At 39.4% G+C, this 18,377-nt stretch overlaps 1 protein-coding gene across 2 annotated transcripts; it reads left to right on the forward strand.

Annotated features, from left to right (window-relative positions):
* Positions 1–1,763: 1,763 nt before the first annotated feature.
* On the forward strand, positions 1,764–14,051 carry LOC148348582 (palmitoyltransferase ZDHHC20-B-like). 2 transcript variants are annotated; one of them, XM_088322378.1, is made up of 13 exons: positions 1,764–1,900; positions 4,614–4,640; positions 4,749–4,843; positions 4,930–5,050; positions 5,151–5,220; positions 5,326–5,358; positions 6,619–6,739; positions 6,952–6,987; positions 7,135–7,273; positions 8,045–8,171; positions 8,268–8,357; positions 8,419–8,528; positions 9,647–14,051. In XM_088322378.1, the coding sequence occupies exons 1-13, from the start codon at positions 1,783–1,785 to the stop codon at positions 9,688–9,690; spliced, it is 1,131 nt and encodes a 376-aa protein (XP_088178504.1). In that variant the 5' UTR covers positions 1,764–1,782; the 3' UTR covers positions 9,691–14,051. The 2 variants fall into 2 exon arrangements, with proteins under 2 accessions (XP_088178504.1, XP_088178505.1); XM_088322379.1 differs by lacking the exon at positions 6,952–6,987.
* Positions 14,052–18,377: the final 4,326 nt, after the last annotated feature.

Raw genomic sequence — 18,377 nt, forward strand, 5'->3', positions numbered from 1 at the left:
CCCGAGAGCTACTGATTAAGGTGAAGGGCTACCAGTTTAAAATGCAGTTCCGAAATAGCGACTTATTACAGTGTTGTTACTATGTTACTACCAGGTTGTAACAATTAGGAGTAGTTTCAAGTTTCATTTAGTCAAAAAGGGGCAAGTATGCTCCACAAACTTATGTGGCATACTATAACATTTTAGCCAACGCTAATTCTCAATGTCAGTCCCCAGAAAAAACATAAAATAAACAATATTATAAAACAGTACAATTGCAAAGGCTAGCGGTGGTCACATGTCTGACCTCTGATTAAAAAGTTAAGCACAGTCAATAACTAAAACATTGTTTTTACGGACACTGATCTTGTCAATAATTCTTCATGCGGGGTAAAAATATTTTCATTTTTTCGAGAAAAAACTATGACCCATCATCAGTCTGCGGGATTCTCAGGCAGGAGCATTTAGGAGCTACCTGGGGCCTGCGGGAACCACATTAAAGCCCCCCTGCGCTTAAATAATACACAATGTCCCTTTTAAATTCTTATAATTTGTAATGGAGAGGACCACATTTCGAAGAAGAATACAGGATACCCAATGGCTAGACCAGCGGGAAAATAAGGACACCACTTACAAACAATGAAGACTGGACATTGAAGAATGACTTGAACATGTTTTGTTTTTGTCTCTATTTTTGTTTTTTTCCCTCTTTCCCCGTTTTTTCTCCTATTTGTTGTATGGTTTTAAAAAAAAAAAACACAATAAAAAATAAGTTACAAAAATAAAATGTAAATGCAAAACACAGTAAATGCACAAACTAGACTCTAAGCTATATTCACTTTTTAGTTTTGTTTTAATGCTTTATTGAACAAAACGCATACATACTTCCATATAAAATTTGCATTGTAACGTTTAACATCGTAACCAACTGTTCAACAAAAATGCAGGGAGAGGGAAAAAAAAAGCATGTCAGGGAGAAAACAAGATACATAAAAATACCAAAATGTTTACAAATGTTATTACTTTTTTATTACCGGTACTTTTAATGGCGTTTTGGTTGAAGGAAAGCTTGATGAAAGGGAGCTTACTTTATGTGTGGTCCCTTCTCAAGTTTCGTCATTTTCTTCATGCTGAGGTTTTTGAGTTTTTCTTTGTCCTCATGTAGGTTTTAGATCAGGGGATGGTGTAATAATAGTCTGTGGTTTGCAATCATCTGTGGTCCGTGCAGCCCTTTGAGACTCCTTGTTATTAAGGACTATACAGATAAACATGATCTGACTTAGCGCAGTGGTTAGCGCGCGTGTGGCACAGTTCTCAGGTAATGGGAACCTCCTGCGTGGGTTCGAATCCAGCTACCGGCCTTCCTGTGCGGAGTTTGTATGTTCTCCCCATGCGTGGGTTTCCTCCCACATTCCAAAAATGTGCATTTCAGGTGAATTGGCCGGCCCAAATTGTCCCGCGACCCTACTGAGGATAAGCGGTGCAGCTAATGAGATGAGAGATGAGATGACTTAACAAAATGTATTGTTTTATTTCGCATCGCAATCAAGTGATTAATTGTTTTTTGATTCTTCCCGTGACTTCACTTACTAAACTGCATTAACGTTGTGGGCTCCAAAGGTTTTATATCGGAAAAATTATGTTTAAAAAATATAAAACGTGTTTTTGAAACCGAAATAAGAATTACAAGGAAAAAGCTTTTTGTTTACATTTGATAAAACGATTGCCCATTTTCCGGGTTTTGTGACTGCGCTCTCGTGACGTCACACTCAGACACTCCTTTTCCCCAGTGGAGTGAGAAAAATGGCGCCCACTCACGTTCTGAGATGCTGTCAACGGGGATTAGCATGGATACCTGTCATTTTTATCGCCATGGTCGTATGCTGGTCCTATTATGCCTACGTAGTGGAGCTTTGTATATGTGAGTAGACGCTTTACCGGCTCGTTGAACCTCACTTAAAGGCTTTTTGAGGCTTGCCTCTGTTTCCATTGTACTTGCCACAAAAAACAGACAACCGCTGTTTTTTGGGGGGGGCAGTAGGAAGTCAACGAACAGCTGCCCTGTCATAAAAACTGACAAGTTCCCTTTTATTTTCTTTATTCGGCTGACTTACTGCTAAAAATCCTTTGTTGTTGTGTTAATAAAGTGCGTGGAAGGGGACAAAACTTTCCCCGTGTGATGTGCATGTCAATGCCTTGCTAACGGTTTTGATTTCGTTCTCAGTGAGGTAGTAAACATCACTTGCTTGTTCGAAACGATCGATACAACGGTTTTCAAGCCTGATACTCGATAATTGTGTAATCATTTATAACGATACCATTCCTACATAAGATGTCAACCCACACCCGTCTATAAATGACTGATGGTTTGTTAAAGAAAACCCTTTAGTCTCCATATTTTCTCAAACAGTGCATTCACTTAAAATGCTGGTCTACTAGTGATACCAAGAGCCAAGAAGAAATCCGCTGGTTCGAGACCCTTCTTCAATCGTGCCCCAATCCTGTGGGATGCTCTGCCCTCTGATGTTTGATCTGCACCCTCAGTGGAAGTGTTTAAATCTAGGGTTAAAACGCACTTATTTCAAAAAGCTTACTGTTAGGAATTAAATATTGAAATGTACCGTTTACCAAATTGTTCGAATTAGTTATCTGACTCCATTAACCAAACACAACCTTCATTCACCTAACAATGCACGCTTGTGTCTTGATGGGAAAAGATAGACAAGAGACCGGCATTTCCACATGGGGGCAGATTTAATTTAATTAACAATTTAACTAAGTGTACTCCATCGAAAACGGCCGAATTAGTATCGTTGGAGTCTCTGGGAAGTCCTCTTCTGAAGTCCTTTAGCTCTCTTCCTATCTACCATCCTCTCCCCGCACAACGGCGCGCTGACTCCTCCCATGGGCATGCCAAGGAAGCCTAAAGTGGGCTTCACAATCTCAGAGACGAGCGTCCCGATGTCTGGTTCCTCAAAACAACGGCGAGCATTTCTCAAAACAACGCCGGCCGTCCTCCGTCAGAGTCTTGTTATCAAAATTCCCTAGTCAAAATATTCTGCATTTGGAACATCGTGACCTGTCATTGAACTAAAGCCCAGTCAGTGAATATCTTGCATTAAACTCAATAAATGTAACTTGTATTTAATCGTATAAAATCCTTTATAGTCAAATATATAAAATCCTTCAGTACCTTTGCTACATCCAATGCAGCCTAGTTATCTGGGAAGGGGGATTATCGCATGGGCGGCCATTTCTCAGGGTTTCTTAATTTCCTCATTATGAGGTTTTTGTCTTTCCTAACCTTCATGTCGGTTTTAGATCAGGGGATGGTGTAATAGTAGTCTGTACAGCCCTTTGAGACTTCTTTTGATTAAGGGCTATACAACCAAACTTGACTTGACTAGTGGCAATTAACCAGTTTGAAAATCGTTTGTATGCATAAATATACACATTTTTTTCAGTCTTTACTTTTTTAATTGTAAGTATGTCTTTTAATGTTCCGAAAGGTTCTATCCTGTCATGTTTTTTTTTATCTTGGGTGTTTAGTTTGTTCATTTTGATGTGTTGTAATGTTTGTTACAGTGTTTCCTCCATATTTGTGGTTAATCCGTTCCATAGCCTCAGGTATTAAGGGAATTTGTGCGAAGTAGGAACTGCATATATAGTCAAATAAACAAGCCTACATCCTATTCATCATTTGATTGGGGAGCAAGAAAGCAATAAATAAACTGTAGCCCCCCCAAAAAACGTTTTTATTGTCCTAACTTACAAATAAAAGCATCAATAGATAAGTAATTATGAGAGAAAGTCCATGCAACGAGAACAAAAAAATCTGGGTGGCTTGTCTTGTTGTGAGCCAGGTAATTCTATCACCAATTCTATTGATTTGGGTTAAGGTGTGTGTTAATCAAAATCATTGGTCTTGCTATCACCCTCTGCCATGAGGCAAGAGAATTGCATGCCTCAATCTCATCTGCAGACACTGAGCACAGTTATACATTACATGCTAAATGTATTAATAACATTGATACTTCAATGTGACAATTCTGAGAGTAAATAAAAAAAACATAGGAAGTTAAAAGAGAAATGACTAACAGTAAATAAATATAATCATTTAATATATTTCTAACTTTGTACTTAGTGATGACAGGTGAGGCACAGTCTTACCTGTTGCTGGCATGGCACTGCAATTAACCATTCCTTTAATTTTAGATTTAAGATTTAAATGACCACTAGATGGCATCTTCTACTAATATCAGCTTCCATCACAAGTACTGATAAGCAGTATTGGTACGTGTTTGGTCCTAGTTTTCGTTTTCAAATTACATAATCCTTATAAAAAATAATTACATATGAGTGAGATATATATATGGAATGGTCTTAATGAGACCACGCCAATCATTACTAATTCATTAATTACATTGGAAACCTTCCAATTTTCATCAAAAGGTGCAAAATAATTCCACTGGCTCACTTGGTCTCTCAAGAAAGAAAGTCGAGCATGATGAAACAGCTATTAGTTTTGATGTACTGTACTCTTTCAATGGGGCTCTAAAAATATCCCGGACGGATTGCTTATACAACGCTGCCTTGTTATTTAAGTGTCACTTCTATTTTGTTGTCTTTTACAGTCACCATCACTAGTATAGGAAAACAGGGTAAGTTTTGTTTAATGGCTTTTCCTTTTACACACATTCGCTATTATCAGTTTGACAACTCATATTTCCCCTGAGCCTAATATGAATATTTGTTATATTTTCCCTCAGTTGTATACCTCATCTTTTTCCATCTCTCCTTCATCATGTTTGTGTGGTCTTACTGGAAGACCATCTTCACAAAGCCTTCCAACCCTTCCACTGAGGTACCGTGTGATCCAGAGTAACCCTGCTGTGCTCTTCAGATTCGATGCTCTAAAATGTCTCGCTTGTTGTTTAAATCGCCCTCCAGTTCTGCTTACCCAAGCCTGAGAAGGAGCGCTATGAGAAGGAGGAACGTCCAGAATCCCAGCAAGAGATTTTAGGGCGGGCGGCCTCCTGCCTACCTCTTTACACTCGCACTGGAGCAGGGGGTAAAATAGTAGAAAATGAAGGATGATATTTCAATGTTTGAAGCATGGTTGAGATTTTTCCCAAAGATAATACTGGTGAAAAATGTGACCCCAATTCTAGCGATTCGTTACTGTGACCGCTGTCAAGTGATCAAGCCCGACCGTTGTCATCACTGCTCCGCTTGTGACATGTACGTTTTTATTTATCCGCTTGCACGTTTAAATCTCTTCTCTGTATTCTGATTTACTTTAAACATGTTTCATCTTCCAACCCCTACCCTATTTTTGTGCCACAGGTGCGTACTGAAGATGGACCACCATTGTCCCTGGTATGTCACTGTAGCTGCACGGACATGTTACCATAAATCTTAAGCACTTGTTACAAATCCGTCCATTATCTTCAAGTCCATTTAGAAAACAGATGAGACATTTTTGTAAAATCAGTAAAATGATCATCTTTTTCAAGAAAAACTGTTCTGCGGTTGGCGGACAATATTATTTTATTTTATCATTTTACTATGTTAAGAATTTTCTATAAAATAAGCCAAATTCTACTTAATCAAAATTATGTGCCATTTTTAAATTACTCATAACAATTTTTTTTCATTTTCCAATTTGTTTTTCCCCAAAGGCATTTTTATTCATAATTTTTTAGAAAGATTTTTGAAAGTATAGTGTAAAAAAAAGGGGGGGGGGGGTATATGAGGCAACAAGAACAAGACTGTTTCTTGACAGTTTATCCTCAGTAGGGTCGTGGGGACACCCTGAACTTGTTGCCAGCCAGTCGCAGGGCACACAGAGACAGACAACTCACTCGCTCATTCACACCTAAGGACAATTTGGACCGGCCAATTAACCTGACATGTACTTTTTTGGAATGTGGGAGGAAATCAGAGTGCCCAGAGGAAACCCACGCAGGCACAGTGAGAACATGCAAACCCCACACCGGAAGGTTCGATCTCATGACCTCAGAACTGTGCCGCACATGCGCTAACCACTGCGCCGCCGTGGTGCCCTGACAGTTTACACATTAAGTTTAAATTTAAATTTTTCAATAGGGGTCATAGAGAAAGTATGTTCTCAAAAGAATTACTAGAATTTGATATTCTATTTGTTTGAATGGATTTGTAACAGTGGCACAGCAACTGAGAAGTAAGCGCGGCACAGTTCTAAGGTCATGGATTCAAATCCAGCTACCAGCGTTCCTGTGCGGAGTTTGCATGTTCTCCCCGTCCTTGCGTGGGTTTCCTAAGGGCACTCAGTTTCACTCCCACATTCTTAAAATATACATGCCATGTTAATTGGCCTAACCAAATTGTCCCTAGGTCTGAACTAGCGAGAGAGTTGTCTGTATCTGTGTGCCCTGCGACTGGCTGGCAACAAGTTCAGGGTGTCCACTGCCCGGAGATAGCTGGGATGGGCTCCAGCATTCCCGCAACCCTACTGACGATAAGCGGTGCAGACAATGAGTGGACGTCAATGCAGATCATTATGAATATTTTCACAAAAAGAAAAATGGTCTTTTAGATCAATTGATTGTTGCTCTGCAGAATATTCGTACTGAAAACTTGTCTGTATGTTTATCTCAGGGTGAACAACTGTGTTGGCTTCTCCAACTACAAGTTCTTCATCCTCTTCTTGGCCTACTCGCTGGTTTACTGCTTGTTCATTGCCGCCACCGTGCTGCAGTATTTCATCAAGTTCTGGACCGTAAGTGATTATATAATAGTTTTTTATCATTATAAACTTCTACGTACACCCTGATGAGTTGACCATGTGTGGCACTGGCCCCTATTCTTCAGATTGTCTACATCTTTTTCCTTTCCTCTTTTATCCCTTCTTGGATTTAACCAAATGGGTTTCCTGTTTGCCTGCTATTAATCTTTACCAGCTAACAAGTCTCATTTCTATCTGTACTAAAGCTTTGCCGACGAAAATCAGCTGAGAACTGCCCTAAGGTACCATGGCTATATCCCGAACCTTTGTCTTTGCCCCACCCACCTCACAGATAATCATTGCTGTCTTCATCACTCCTTGACAAAAAAATCGCAATCCTGTTTCAATTATTTCTCTATGATCAATCCCTCTCACCCATCTCTCCTCAGAATGACCTGCAAGAGACACACTCGCACGCCAAATTCCATGTCCTGTTTCTCTTTTTTGTGGCGGCCATGTTCTGCATCAGTATCCTCTCCCTCTTCAGCTACCACCTTTGGCTCGTCGGCAAGAACCGGTCAACTATAGGTAACGCGATTTTGTGCTTAACATCCACCGTTCCTGTTCAGACACAAGGGCAATTTGCAGATTTCAATAACTTTCCACTGTTAATATTTCATGGTGTAAGGCGGGTCCAAACTTTTTCAACAAATAGCCACATTAAAAAAAATGGAAAGAAACAAGCCACTTAAAGTCATTCACTTTTTTTCTTCCAGCAGCTAATAAAATAGACCAATCTGGACTTTAGTCGATTTTATTCAACTTTCTGAGCTGGTTAGTACCAAGCAAACCAATCTAATGGGTAGTTCTGAAGTTATTTGTTTTGGGGGACTATTTTGAACCATTTGCAATATTTGGATGGGCTATTTTAGACAATAAGACCATTCTTTAGCAGAATCTTTTTGCATGAATCTTTTTGCAATGAGCAGCAAGTTGTCTTTCAATTTTAGATGATTAAAATGTGTGTATTAATTTTACAAATTTGTTTTCAAGTTATTTCAAACAGAGATAACGGATTTGGGGCTGATGAGCGGGGGCCAGGGGTGTTCTCTGTGTAAAATAACCCAGGGAGTTGGTTTAAATGTGATCCTTGAGGTTGTAAAATGAAAAGTTTTTGCCAAAAAAAAACAGAAAAAAATTAGCTACTTAATTTGCATCACGTCACGAGTAAATGTCATTTTTCGTATAATCCCGGGCCGCTGAAAAGTGATAGATTTGCAAATTGCTCCCAGGCCGCAGTACGGACACCCTTGGCATAATATCATGATTTCATGTGTGAACACGTTGATTATGTCTCAGAGGCGTTCAGAGCGCCCGTTTTTAGGACCGGATCTGACAAAAACGGCTTTTCATTGGGGTTCCGGAAGAATATTGCACAGGTGTTTGGAGACCAGAAGAAGTACTGGCTGCTGCCAGTTTTCACCAGGTATTAAAATGCCAACCTAGTTGAAAAAAAAATTGAAATAAATTTGAGCATCTTGGGCTTTATTGATTTTGCTGACTTTCTCCGTGCTTTTCGCAGTCAAGGAGACGGTCTGACGTTCCCTACCCGGCTTGTCAACGCTGATGTCGAGCAGCCAACGGTCGGCTTGCACCAAGAGCCCCACAAAAGGTGATCGATGTGAGATGGGGAACCTTATTTTTTGTGGCTCACGCTTTTGTTTTGCCTTCAGTGAAGTGACTGTGAGCCCGCTGAGTGAATCACAGAACCGCCTCCTGGGCCACGGGCAAAACGCTAACAGCCTGATACAACATGGGGCCGATAATAATCCGACCAAGTCAGGTGAGTTCTGCTGAAGAATACAAGTGGGTCATGGCAGTCTACATAAAACATGATTTCTTAAACAGCCGGATCTTTATTTTTCTCTTTTATTCATCTCTTCACATTATTCACTGTGTGGAATAAGTATGCGAACCCTTAGTTCTTCCTTTTAAGATCAGGGGATGATGTTGATGTTGTCACTGAAACCTTCTGAGACTCTTTTGTGACTTGTGCAAATAAATCACACTTAACCTTAGAACTTGGTCATAAAGCGTTGTCTGATTTTTATCACAATCACAAAATAAGTACTCTGCTAAAAAAAACAGAATATTTACAGCGGGAAACTTATCAATTGGCAGCAGTAACCTCGACCAAATGTTTTCTTTTGTCGCAGAGTTGGCCATTTTTTCCCTCAGAATGTTTGGTATTCAGCAAAAAAAGTTGTAGTGTGAGTCTTTTTTCTTTCTTTTTGTATTTTTTTTTTAAATATCGATTGTAATATTTATAATCCAGATTTTCACATTACTGTATTTATCCCTGTATAACGTGCACGCTTAGTCCTATTTTTTTTAATCAAAATTCCGTATAAAATTTGTTTGAACTTTTTCTTAGCTCAAACTAAGCTTTGCAAAAGACAAACTTCGAATTTGTGCGGCCATGATTAAAATTATTTATTGACAATGTAAACTATGAACACAATACCAACATAAAATGTACAATGTATTTGTTTAAAGAGATGTTTCCTTTGTCGTGCTTTTTTTTTTGCATTTATTCATAACTTTCTGTTTTTATAAAAAAAATCGCGTAAAAGGAGATCAAACCTAATGCCTTTTTGTATGTCATTTATATCACTTGTGGTCTTGGATTCTGCCTTCTAACAACCGCAACCCGGGCTCGAATTCTGTTGCATCCGGTCTTTTGCGATTGTGGTGAGCAAGGTTTTGGCTCATTGCACAAAACTTTGTGTATAATGCGCACCCACACTTTGAGTTCTTTTTTAGGAAGTGGGGGAAATGCAGATTTTACACAAATGAATACGGTATTTCATGATTCGTGGATTATAACGCTCTTTAAAACCTGTACTGAATTGGATCAGAACCTGGCAGAACTACTATGTCTCCTCATTTTTGCTTCTGCAGCCTTGACTGACACCGCCACCGTCTCCATGGAGAGTGAATCCTAACCGGGTGATTTGTTGAAGAACAAGCCAGCGTTTGAACTCCGCCCGATCGGCTGTTGTTTGGCGGGAGCTCCTCGATCATCCAGTCTGATGCCTTAAGCTGCGCAACACGTTTGGCTCATCACCATGGCGACGGCCTCTCGGCGCAACCTCTGAGTAACTATGGAAATGCATTCCTTTTGCCCGTCACAGCACAGAGCCGCGTCCTCAGCGTTGGCGTTTTCTTCCCTGCATGCGGCACCACCGGCAGTCCCCACACACGCATACTTATAGACCCCTTTTCCGTGTTTGTAAACAAGTTTGCACGCGCAATGTTGAGGCTGAACGGCAGAGTACATGCCAGTTTATACAAGCTGATTGAGCGGAAAAAGACGTGGCTCATAGATCATAGAACATCTCAAATAAGCACGGAATGTGTGCCATCAGCAAGACGCTATTTTAGTGATCAAAGTCAACAACAACAAAAACTGCACTATAAATTAAGGACCGACCGAGATTTTTCAGGTTTAATAGTATTGAGAGGACGACGGTAACTGATCTAGAAACGATATTCATTTGCTGCAAAAGTTTAAAAATTGGCATAAGAAATATGTAATAATGCTATAAATTCAGATAAAACTTTAATGGCTCTCTGAAACATGTTACAGTTAATAAATTAGAACTTCAAATGAACTAACATGACTAAGCTTTCACTTAAACCAAAAACTAACAGCGCAGGAAATAAAATTCGATTTAGCAGCAACTGGTATAAAGGTTTGGGTTGGTTGGTTGTATCTTTTACCCACTTTAACCAGGGTCGTATGGGCACTATTTCCTCTGGTGTGTCTTGAGCAAGTACAGCCTGTTGGTGCCCATCCCTCTCCAGGCTAACATATGTCTATGTATGTAAAATGTATTAAGGTTTACTTAAACTTAAATAGTTCCATGTTTTTTTCACAGTAAATAAATACAAATCTCAAGACAACCAACATGACCTAAATTAACTTATAAAGTGCATCCAAATTTCAACAGAGCTTGCGATTTGAAAAGTATGGGCACTCCTGTTTTGGAGCCAGATTGACAAACTAATGTTATGGCAACAGCTAATCACTCAGCCTTCTACTTAAGCATGCTTTTTATGCTCTCTCTCAATCACAAACAAACTTGCTTGATTAACGAACGAATGTTATGATAGTGGCTATTAAATCAGTCCCTACCTGAACGTGCTACCCTAAATCAAGTTAACTACACTTTTTATGCTCTCCATCACACACACGCTTTTCTATCATGGACTTTTTAAAATATCAATATTATCAGCGGTCTTGATTCACAGGGGTCTCAGGATTTAGCAGAGCTGTCACCGTTTACTCCGTTCTTACATTATTCTTCCTGCTTCAGTGGCTCTGCCCCCGGTGGCTTGTCCAATCAGAGGTAGAGGAAGATTTGACTGTATCTGAGCCTGAATAAAAAATATATACTAATACCGAAAACCGTTAAATTCTGAAATATCAGCGCCGGTAATCTGCCTGCCCGTTAATAGGTCAAAGCATGATTGCCATAATAACCTACCAGATATCAAGTTGGCGCTGCAAACACAGACATTCCTAATGATCTGCTCGGTCGAGAAAGTTATTTTAATAGCTTGCAGCCACAGTCTCCTCCGGTGCTTTTGTTTCTTCTTGGAATTGCAAAATGAATATCTGTTCCTTAAAATAGTGATTTGCTGGGCATGTTATATTTCAACTCTAAAAACAACTCCACCTACAAATCTGTTCTCGCTCCATTCAAACTTGTACTGCTACTTTGCCTCAACAATGCGCACGCATCCTGTGCTGATCCAGTCATGATTTAGGCTGGAAAGGGGTCTATTTCAGGATTTTTTGGAAACAGGAATATTTATGATGATTATTTGTCGGAATGACGTGCTTCTTTATTAACATTTTTCTCAAAATTGGGAGAAATGCTGGAACACCTTTTTTTTCTGTGAAGAATCTATGAATGAATCTTTTTTCTTTTTGTTATTATAGTGTTTTTACATGAATATATCACATCACAGAAATCCCAAATAGCCCGGGTCACAGCAAACCTTTTTTTGTATGAGCACAAAACGGTGTATTTGCACCATAGACGTCGTTGATGTCCGTCAAATGCTGCTGTTTGTTCCCAGGTTGGCAAAGCTACACATCTTTGGTGTCTTGTGTGTGTTTACAACATGCAGCCTTGACTTAGTTTTTATCCATCCGGAGAAGTCCCCCCCCTACTTTCTGTTCTACCTGCAGTGTTCGACAAAATTCAAAATTTATTGCCAAAATAAGGGCTGAACCCGCAGGAACTCAGACTTGTGGGTGACACGTGTTTACAGCATTTTTAGCTTTACCTTAACTTTCGTGGGCCAAACTGCACTTAAGTGTCATTGCGCCTCAAACTGGACCTCCTGCTTGTTGCTCCACTTTGACCAGCAGATGGCGACAAGGCTTTATTTTTGCCTGCACAAAAAATACTGGAACAAATTTGGCCTTATCTCACATATTGTTATAGTCATTATTTTTTGCAGTTTTTTTTTTTCAACCAAGGAATATTGTTCCACGTATGCAACCTTCCTGTTCCTGCTCACTCATAATCAGTCCAATGAAGTATCTGTGACAGTACAAGCCTCCTCAATGTGTACTGTATTGAGTGAGTTGTATTTTGGTGTTGTACATTGTAGTAGCTGTGCTATATTTAAAAGAAATGGACAGTAAGTTATAATGACAGCATTGCCTGTGAATTTTTTTCGACTTGTTACTGTTCACAAAGAGTGAATCATTGCAATTTGGCTTTGGGACACTCAAGCATTATTTAAATCAGGAGTCTCCTACGTGGTGCCCCCAGAGAACATCTGAGTAGCCCCCAGAGAGATTCTGAAAATAGCTCACCAGGCATTGTGATTTATCAGGAAATTTGATTTCTCGCTGGCATGTTGTTTTTGTGGTCGTCTGAGCCTATTTTAACTCAACTTCTAATTTAGAAATGCATATTAAACTGGTAGCCCTTTGTGCCAATAAGTTACAAAAAGTAGCTTACAGCTTCAAAATGGTTGAAATGATACAAATGGGAATGTAATTCACTCAAGTAGCAGAAAAATACCGCGCTGAAGAAAAAATAAACTTTTGGCAGAAAATTCTACTCATTTTCAGTATCATGTTTTTTTTTTATTTCTGATATGTTCAACTTGTTTCTATAGTAAAATCAGAAAACGACAAAATGTATCGCATATAGGTGGTCGAGATGTTTAAAAAATGTCTTGCGAAACATATAGTTCTTGAAATGAAGAAAATGTTTCGCATTTTAAACAGGGTTTTTGTTATTTTCCTGGAAAAACATTTCAAGAATATAGTAAACAAGAAAAAAAGCGGGGAAAAATCTCAAAATGAGGAGAATTGACTGCCATTTTTGTTTTTTGTTTTTTTTGCACCGTAATGACAATTTATTGCCAACATTTGGACCGATGATCCACTAATGTATTTTATGTAAAGGGCCTTTTTTGGCTCTTAGGGCCTGGCCAATATATTTGGTTGAAAAAAAAATATTTTGGGGAAACATGCACACAAAAAAACAAGAAAACTGAGTTTGATAATAAGTGTTAAGGGACAGTGTGCATTATTACACCACTATGTGTTGCAGTATTGCTTAGTGCAACTGAAAACAAGGAAGAATACAAGCAATGGAGACTCAAAGTGGCCATATTTCTTGTAGTTTTGCCCATCCTTCAGCAAGGTTTTTTGGTTGTAGCACAAAGGTGTCGGACAATTATGTCAGCTCCCTTTGTCAACCTACAAGTATTTAAAAAATACTCGTTTGTATGATAGGTAATATATTTTTGCTTATTTTTCGAATCAATATAATTTTATTTCCGAAGTTTTTGACCCCGAGCTGGTGCCAACTAATACACACTGTCCCGTTAAGGGTGCCATTGAACATTTTCAAAGACACATAGCGACAACCAAATTCAATCCTGTATGTTACTTGCCAACTGCAGGAAAAATGGTGCATTCTAGGTACTTTCACAATTTTTGGTATCCCACGTCTACGATGTTTTAAGCGATGAACGGTGTCATTGGCGCATGTTTTCAGACTCATCAGCCGTCGATGAATCGGTAAGGCCCTAACCTTGAAATCGACGCGTACGTGTGTCTTTTTTGCACAGTGTTTTGTAATGTATCGTCTTGCGAGAAGCGCTTCAGTGCAGCAACCTGTTTTTCTTTTCTTTTTTTTTGTATGCTGTATGACATGTTCAACGCCAGGATAAAGCACGTAAGCATAGCAATGAAAGCGCATCATGTTTGAAAGTAGCTTTACCCTGGTGTGTCCAAATAAAGCCATGAAATGTTTAAATACTCTGATAACTTGTGTACTCTACCTAATACTGTCTCTGGTGTGTACGTGATTACAGTATTTGGAGTGAGCAAACTTTGGCGTTGAACCTTTTGGCTATCTGCGTGACACCCGGGCCTTTGACTCCTCTTGGAAAGTTGAGTATGAATTTGTGCTTGTCAGGTCCAGTTGATTGCAAAGTGTTCATGTGTCAGATATCGTTTCATGCAATGGAGATGGAGGTAAGATCACAGTGTAGCACATGCGCCCATTCGTAGTGAGTTTATTTTTCTGTGTTTGTGCCCTCGTTTTGTCTCAAGGCAATGGCCTCCGGGTCAGGTTTTTTTTTCTGACTAGTTGAAAAGCAAACGTAACACAAGGCCAAAGCAGCCTCACTTTGAAAAGCTATGGGGCGGATTACCCATTAGAGATAACAGAAAAATTCACCATTATATAGCAATGTTAAGTGAGGGTCCCCCCAAGGTCTTAAAAACTTGAAAAAGTCTTTGATAACCGCAAATTAAGGCCTGGAAAAGGTCTCTGAAAGTTTTGTTTACAAGTCCATAATGTTTTCTCTGCGTGATAGAGCTATCCATTCATTCATTATCTGCACCGCTTATCCTCAGTAGGGTCGCGGGGTTGCTGGAGCCCAGCCCAGTTATCTTCGGGCAGTGGGCAGGGGACGCCCTTTACTGGTTGCCAGCCAGTCGCAGGGCACACGGAGACAGACAACTCACTTGCTCATTCATACCTAGGGACATTTCAGACCGGCCAATTCACCTGACATGCATGTTTTTGGAATGTTGGATGAAACCGGAGGAAACCCAGCATGGGGAGAACATGCAAGCTCCACACAAGAGGTTTGATCTCATGACCTCAGAACTGTGCCGCACACGCGGAATCCACTGCGCCGCCGTGCTGCCACTACGGAGACTCAAATTAACCAAACCGGATGGTTCTTGTCATTCAAAAGGATTTTGTTTTTGGAGGTACCTGTAGCAGCAAGATGGCAGACAATTATGTCAGCTCCCTCTAGGTGAGGCTCATGTTGTGTAAAATAAATATACATTTCTTAACCTAAAATGATATTTTTTAAATACAGTTTTATATGATAGTTCATGTATCTATGCTAATTAATCAAATTAAAATGATTTTATTATCAGGAGGTGTTTAATAATACACAATATCCCTTTAAAATAGGCTCCAAAAGTTGAGCTCTAATGTAAAAACAAACTAAATAAAATGTGTCTTTTATGTTAAAAGACAATAAATTGACATTTTAAACAAAAAGAGGCACAAACTTTGGGTCATATTGTAATAATAAAGACCACAAAATTGGTGTCTTTTTGTCATGCGTGCATGTTTTTGGAATGCGGGAGGAAACCCACGCAAGCACGGGGAGAACATGCAAACTCCGCACAGGAGGTTCGATCTCATGACCTCAGAACTGTGCCGCACACGCGCTAACCACTGTTCCGCCGTGCTGCCCGTGATAGAGCTAATAACTGTAAAGTAAGTACATTAACCAAAGTATGAAACGCTGTGTCGTAAGATTACTTTTCATTTTCTCCGAATTTATCGATCTATGACCTGAATGTAACGTGTCGGTCGAAAAATTCTGATTTCCACATTTTTGAAAATGCAGTATTACGTTGGAGGTTAGGTTTAGTGCTCATCTCAGGACTGAAAGGTCCCAGGTTCAATTCCCGGTTAAGTGTCAAAGTGCAAGACACTGAACCCCCAATGTCCCCATAAGCAGGTTAGTGCCTTGCATGGCTGACCCTGCTATCAGTGTGTATGAATGGGTAGGTGTGAAGTAAGTTGTCAAGCGCTTTTGGAGGTCTTTAATGACTTAAAAAGCGCTGTATAAATGCAGACCATTGACATGCAATTAGTCTAACTCGTTGTCGTCTGAGTCACTTTAGGAAAGTGTAAGTTCAACCTGTTGTGGTTGAGGGATTTCAAGTATAACTGGGTTCTTGCTGTACCAGAGATTGAGTGGGAGGGGTTGTCCAGCTGATGCTGGAACCTGTCACCAGACGTTCAGGTTTGTGCCCTCACGAGGCCTAAGAGGACCGGGAGTGCGTCTGTATACCAGAATAGGTACAAGATTGGTCTTACATTTCATTGGATTTGCTCTTGAAAAGGTTGTAAAAGTCCTTAATTTGAATTGAAAACTCTTGGTGTGTTTTGTGTATGTTTCTTATGTGTATATTCCAAAACATGAACTCCAATTTTTCCCTTGGTGTGATTGGTTGTTTGCGTGCCACCAATTTTACATTGCCTCCTTGAAACATCAGAGGCAAAATTCCCCGAATAAAATAAATCAACGTGAAAACAAAAGAGGGTATTAAACATACAATTGAAACATAATTCAGCGACAGTGTTGTTCCACGGACGGACTGAGGAGACAATTTCTTCCTCATGCCATGAGGCTCTTTAACTCCACCCGGGGGAGTAAAAGCCCACATTAAACCCCACCCCACATTTGCATATTACCCTATCCTTATTACAGTGTGTATTTTCCGTAGCAATATTTAAATACTCTATATCAACACGTTAAATTGGGTATTTTTGTATTCTATATCTTTTATTTTATTATTTTATCATTTTCTTTTTCAACACAAGGATACTGTTGGTAGTGTGAAATTGTATATTTTTAAATTTCAGGTTTGATAGTATTAATACCATTAGTTAACAGGGGTGGTCAAACTTGGGTCGTGGGCCTCATTGGGTTAAAAAAAATTGGCAGCGGGGCAAGGCCAGGAGAAATATAAACATATTGGATTGACACGAAGGGACACTGGGGACAAGCGTGGCACCAAAGGATTATTTTTAGGTTAGGCTAAGGCAGGGTTGGGCAAGCTTTTTGAGTTGTAGTCCACATTGGTTCAAAATCTTGGGCAGAGGGGCAAAAAATAATTGATAGATTGACATAAAGTGACATTGGGGACAAGAACGGCACCAAAACATGTTTTTTTTGTGTTCGTAGTACTTTTTTTACCATAGATATTCATTATATTTTTATTCTGTTTTGTGGCCTGCGGGCTGTGGATGGCCCAGTCCTGATTTAGAACGCAGCGTAATACTGTGCTAAGCGGCTTGCAGATGCAGAATGAGGCACGCAATTCTCTTGCCTCATGGTAGAGGGCAGTAGTAAGACCAAGAATCCTGATTTGGTACACTTCAGCCACAAACAAAAATGAATGATACTCTCGACCCCTTCCCATGTTTGTAAACGTAGCCAAGCTGCACGTGCATTGTTGAGGCAGAATGGCGGAATTCACGTGAGTTTATAGCAGCCATTGTAATGTCTCAAAAGAGCACAAAGTATGTGCAAGCAGCAAGATAGCAACTTTTGTTTAGTGATCAACAAAAAATAACAGTTCTTCTGGGCGACACTACATAGATTGTGCGAGCTACTTTGTGGAGCTTTTGTGCGTGACAATAATAATAATGATAACGACAATCAGTAATAACAACTAAAAATATTACAATGTGTTCTATATCTATACCACACAAACTATACATTACTAATAATGTTAGTGATTTCATTATTATTATTTTTATTATTATTGAAAAAGGTCTATTAGCTAGCACCAGTAGTAGCGAACTTACAGTATATAGTAGGAATTGGTAGCAAACAAACATTGCTCAACATTAATTCTACTTGCGCGTAATAAGGCAATTATGTAAATCAAAACCAGATCGCCATGACTACCTACCTGTTGTGAAATAGGCTCTGAAAACTTAGACATTCCTAACAATGTCCTCGGTCCAGTCCGGTATTTTAATGGCCTCTTGGTATTCCACAATTTTCAAAAACATGTTCCCTAAAATTTCCACACAACAGTTGGACATGTCGTTTTGTAGATTGCGACTCTCAAAATGCATCTCAACACTCAAATCATTAGGGTTGGGTAGGGTTACTTTATCTTGATTACTTTCAATTACTTTTGGATTACTCCAATACCAAATATGCTAATAAAAGACAAAAGAAACTAAATATGAATACAATTATAACTCACAACACGTGGTAAGCTTTCTCTCTGGCTTTGATCTCCGGCAAAACTAACAAAAAATGCGACAGAAACAAAATGAAAATAAATCCAAACAGCTTGCCAACATCATTTTTGCCGTTCCATGTGTTCCGTTACTCCCCAAGCCTGCAAAAATTTAGTCATTTTCTTCATATTTAGTTTCTTTTGTCTTTTATTAGCATATTTGGTATTGGAGTAATCCAAAAGAAATTGAAAGTAATCAAGTTAAAGTAACCCTACCCAACCCTGCAAATCATCCCTCACTCCATTCCAACTCCCACCGCTACTCCCACTGTTTTGGGTCAACAATGCGCACGC

Source organism: Urocampus carinirostris, chromosome 18, assembly GCF_059441175.1.
Source record: "Urocampus carinirostris isolate Australia breed hairy pipefish chromosome 18, RoL_Ucar_1.0, whole genome shotgun sequence".
Taxonomy (NCBI): domain Eukaryota; kingdom Metazoa; phylum Chordata; class Actinopteri; order Syngnathiformes; family Syngnathidae; genus Urocampus; species Urocampus carinirostris.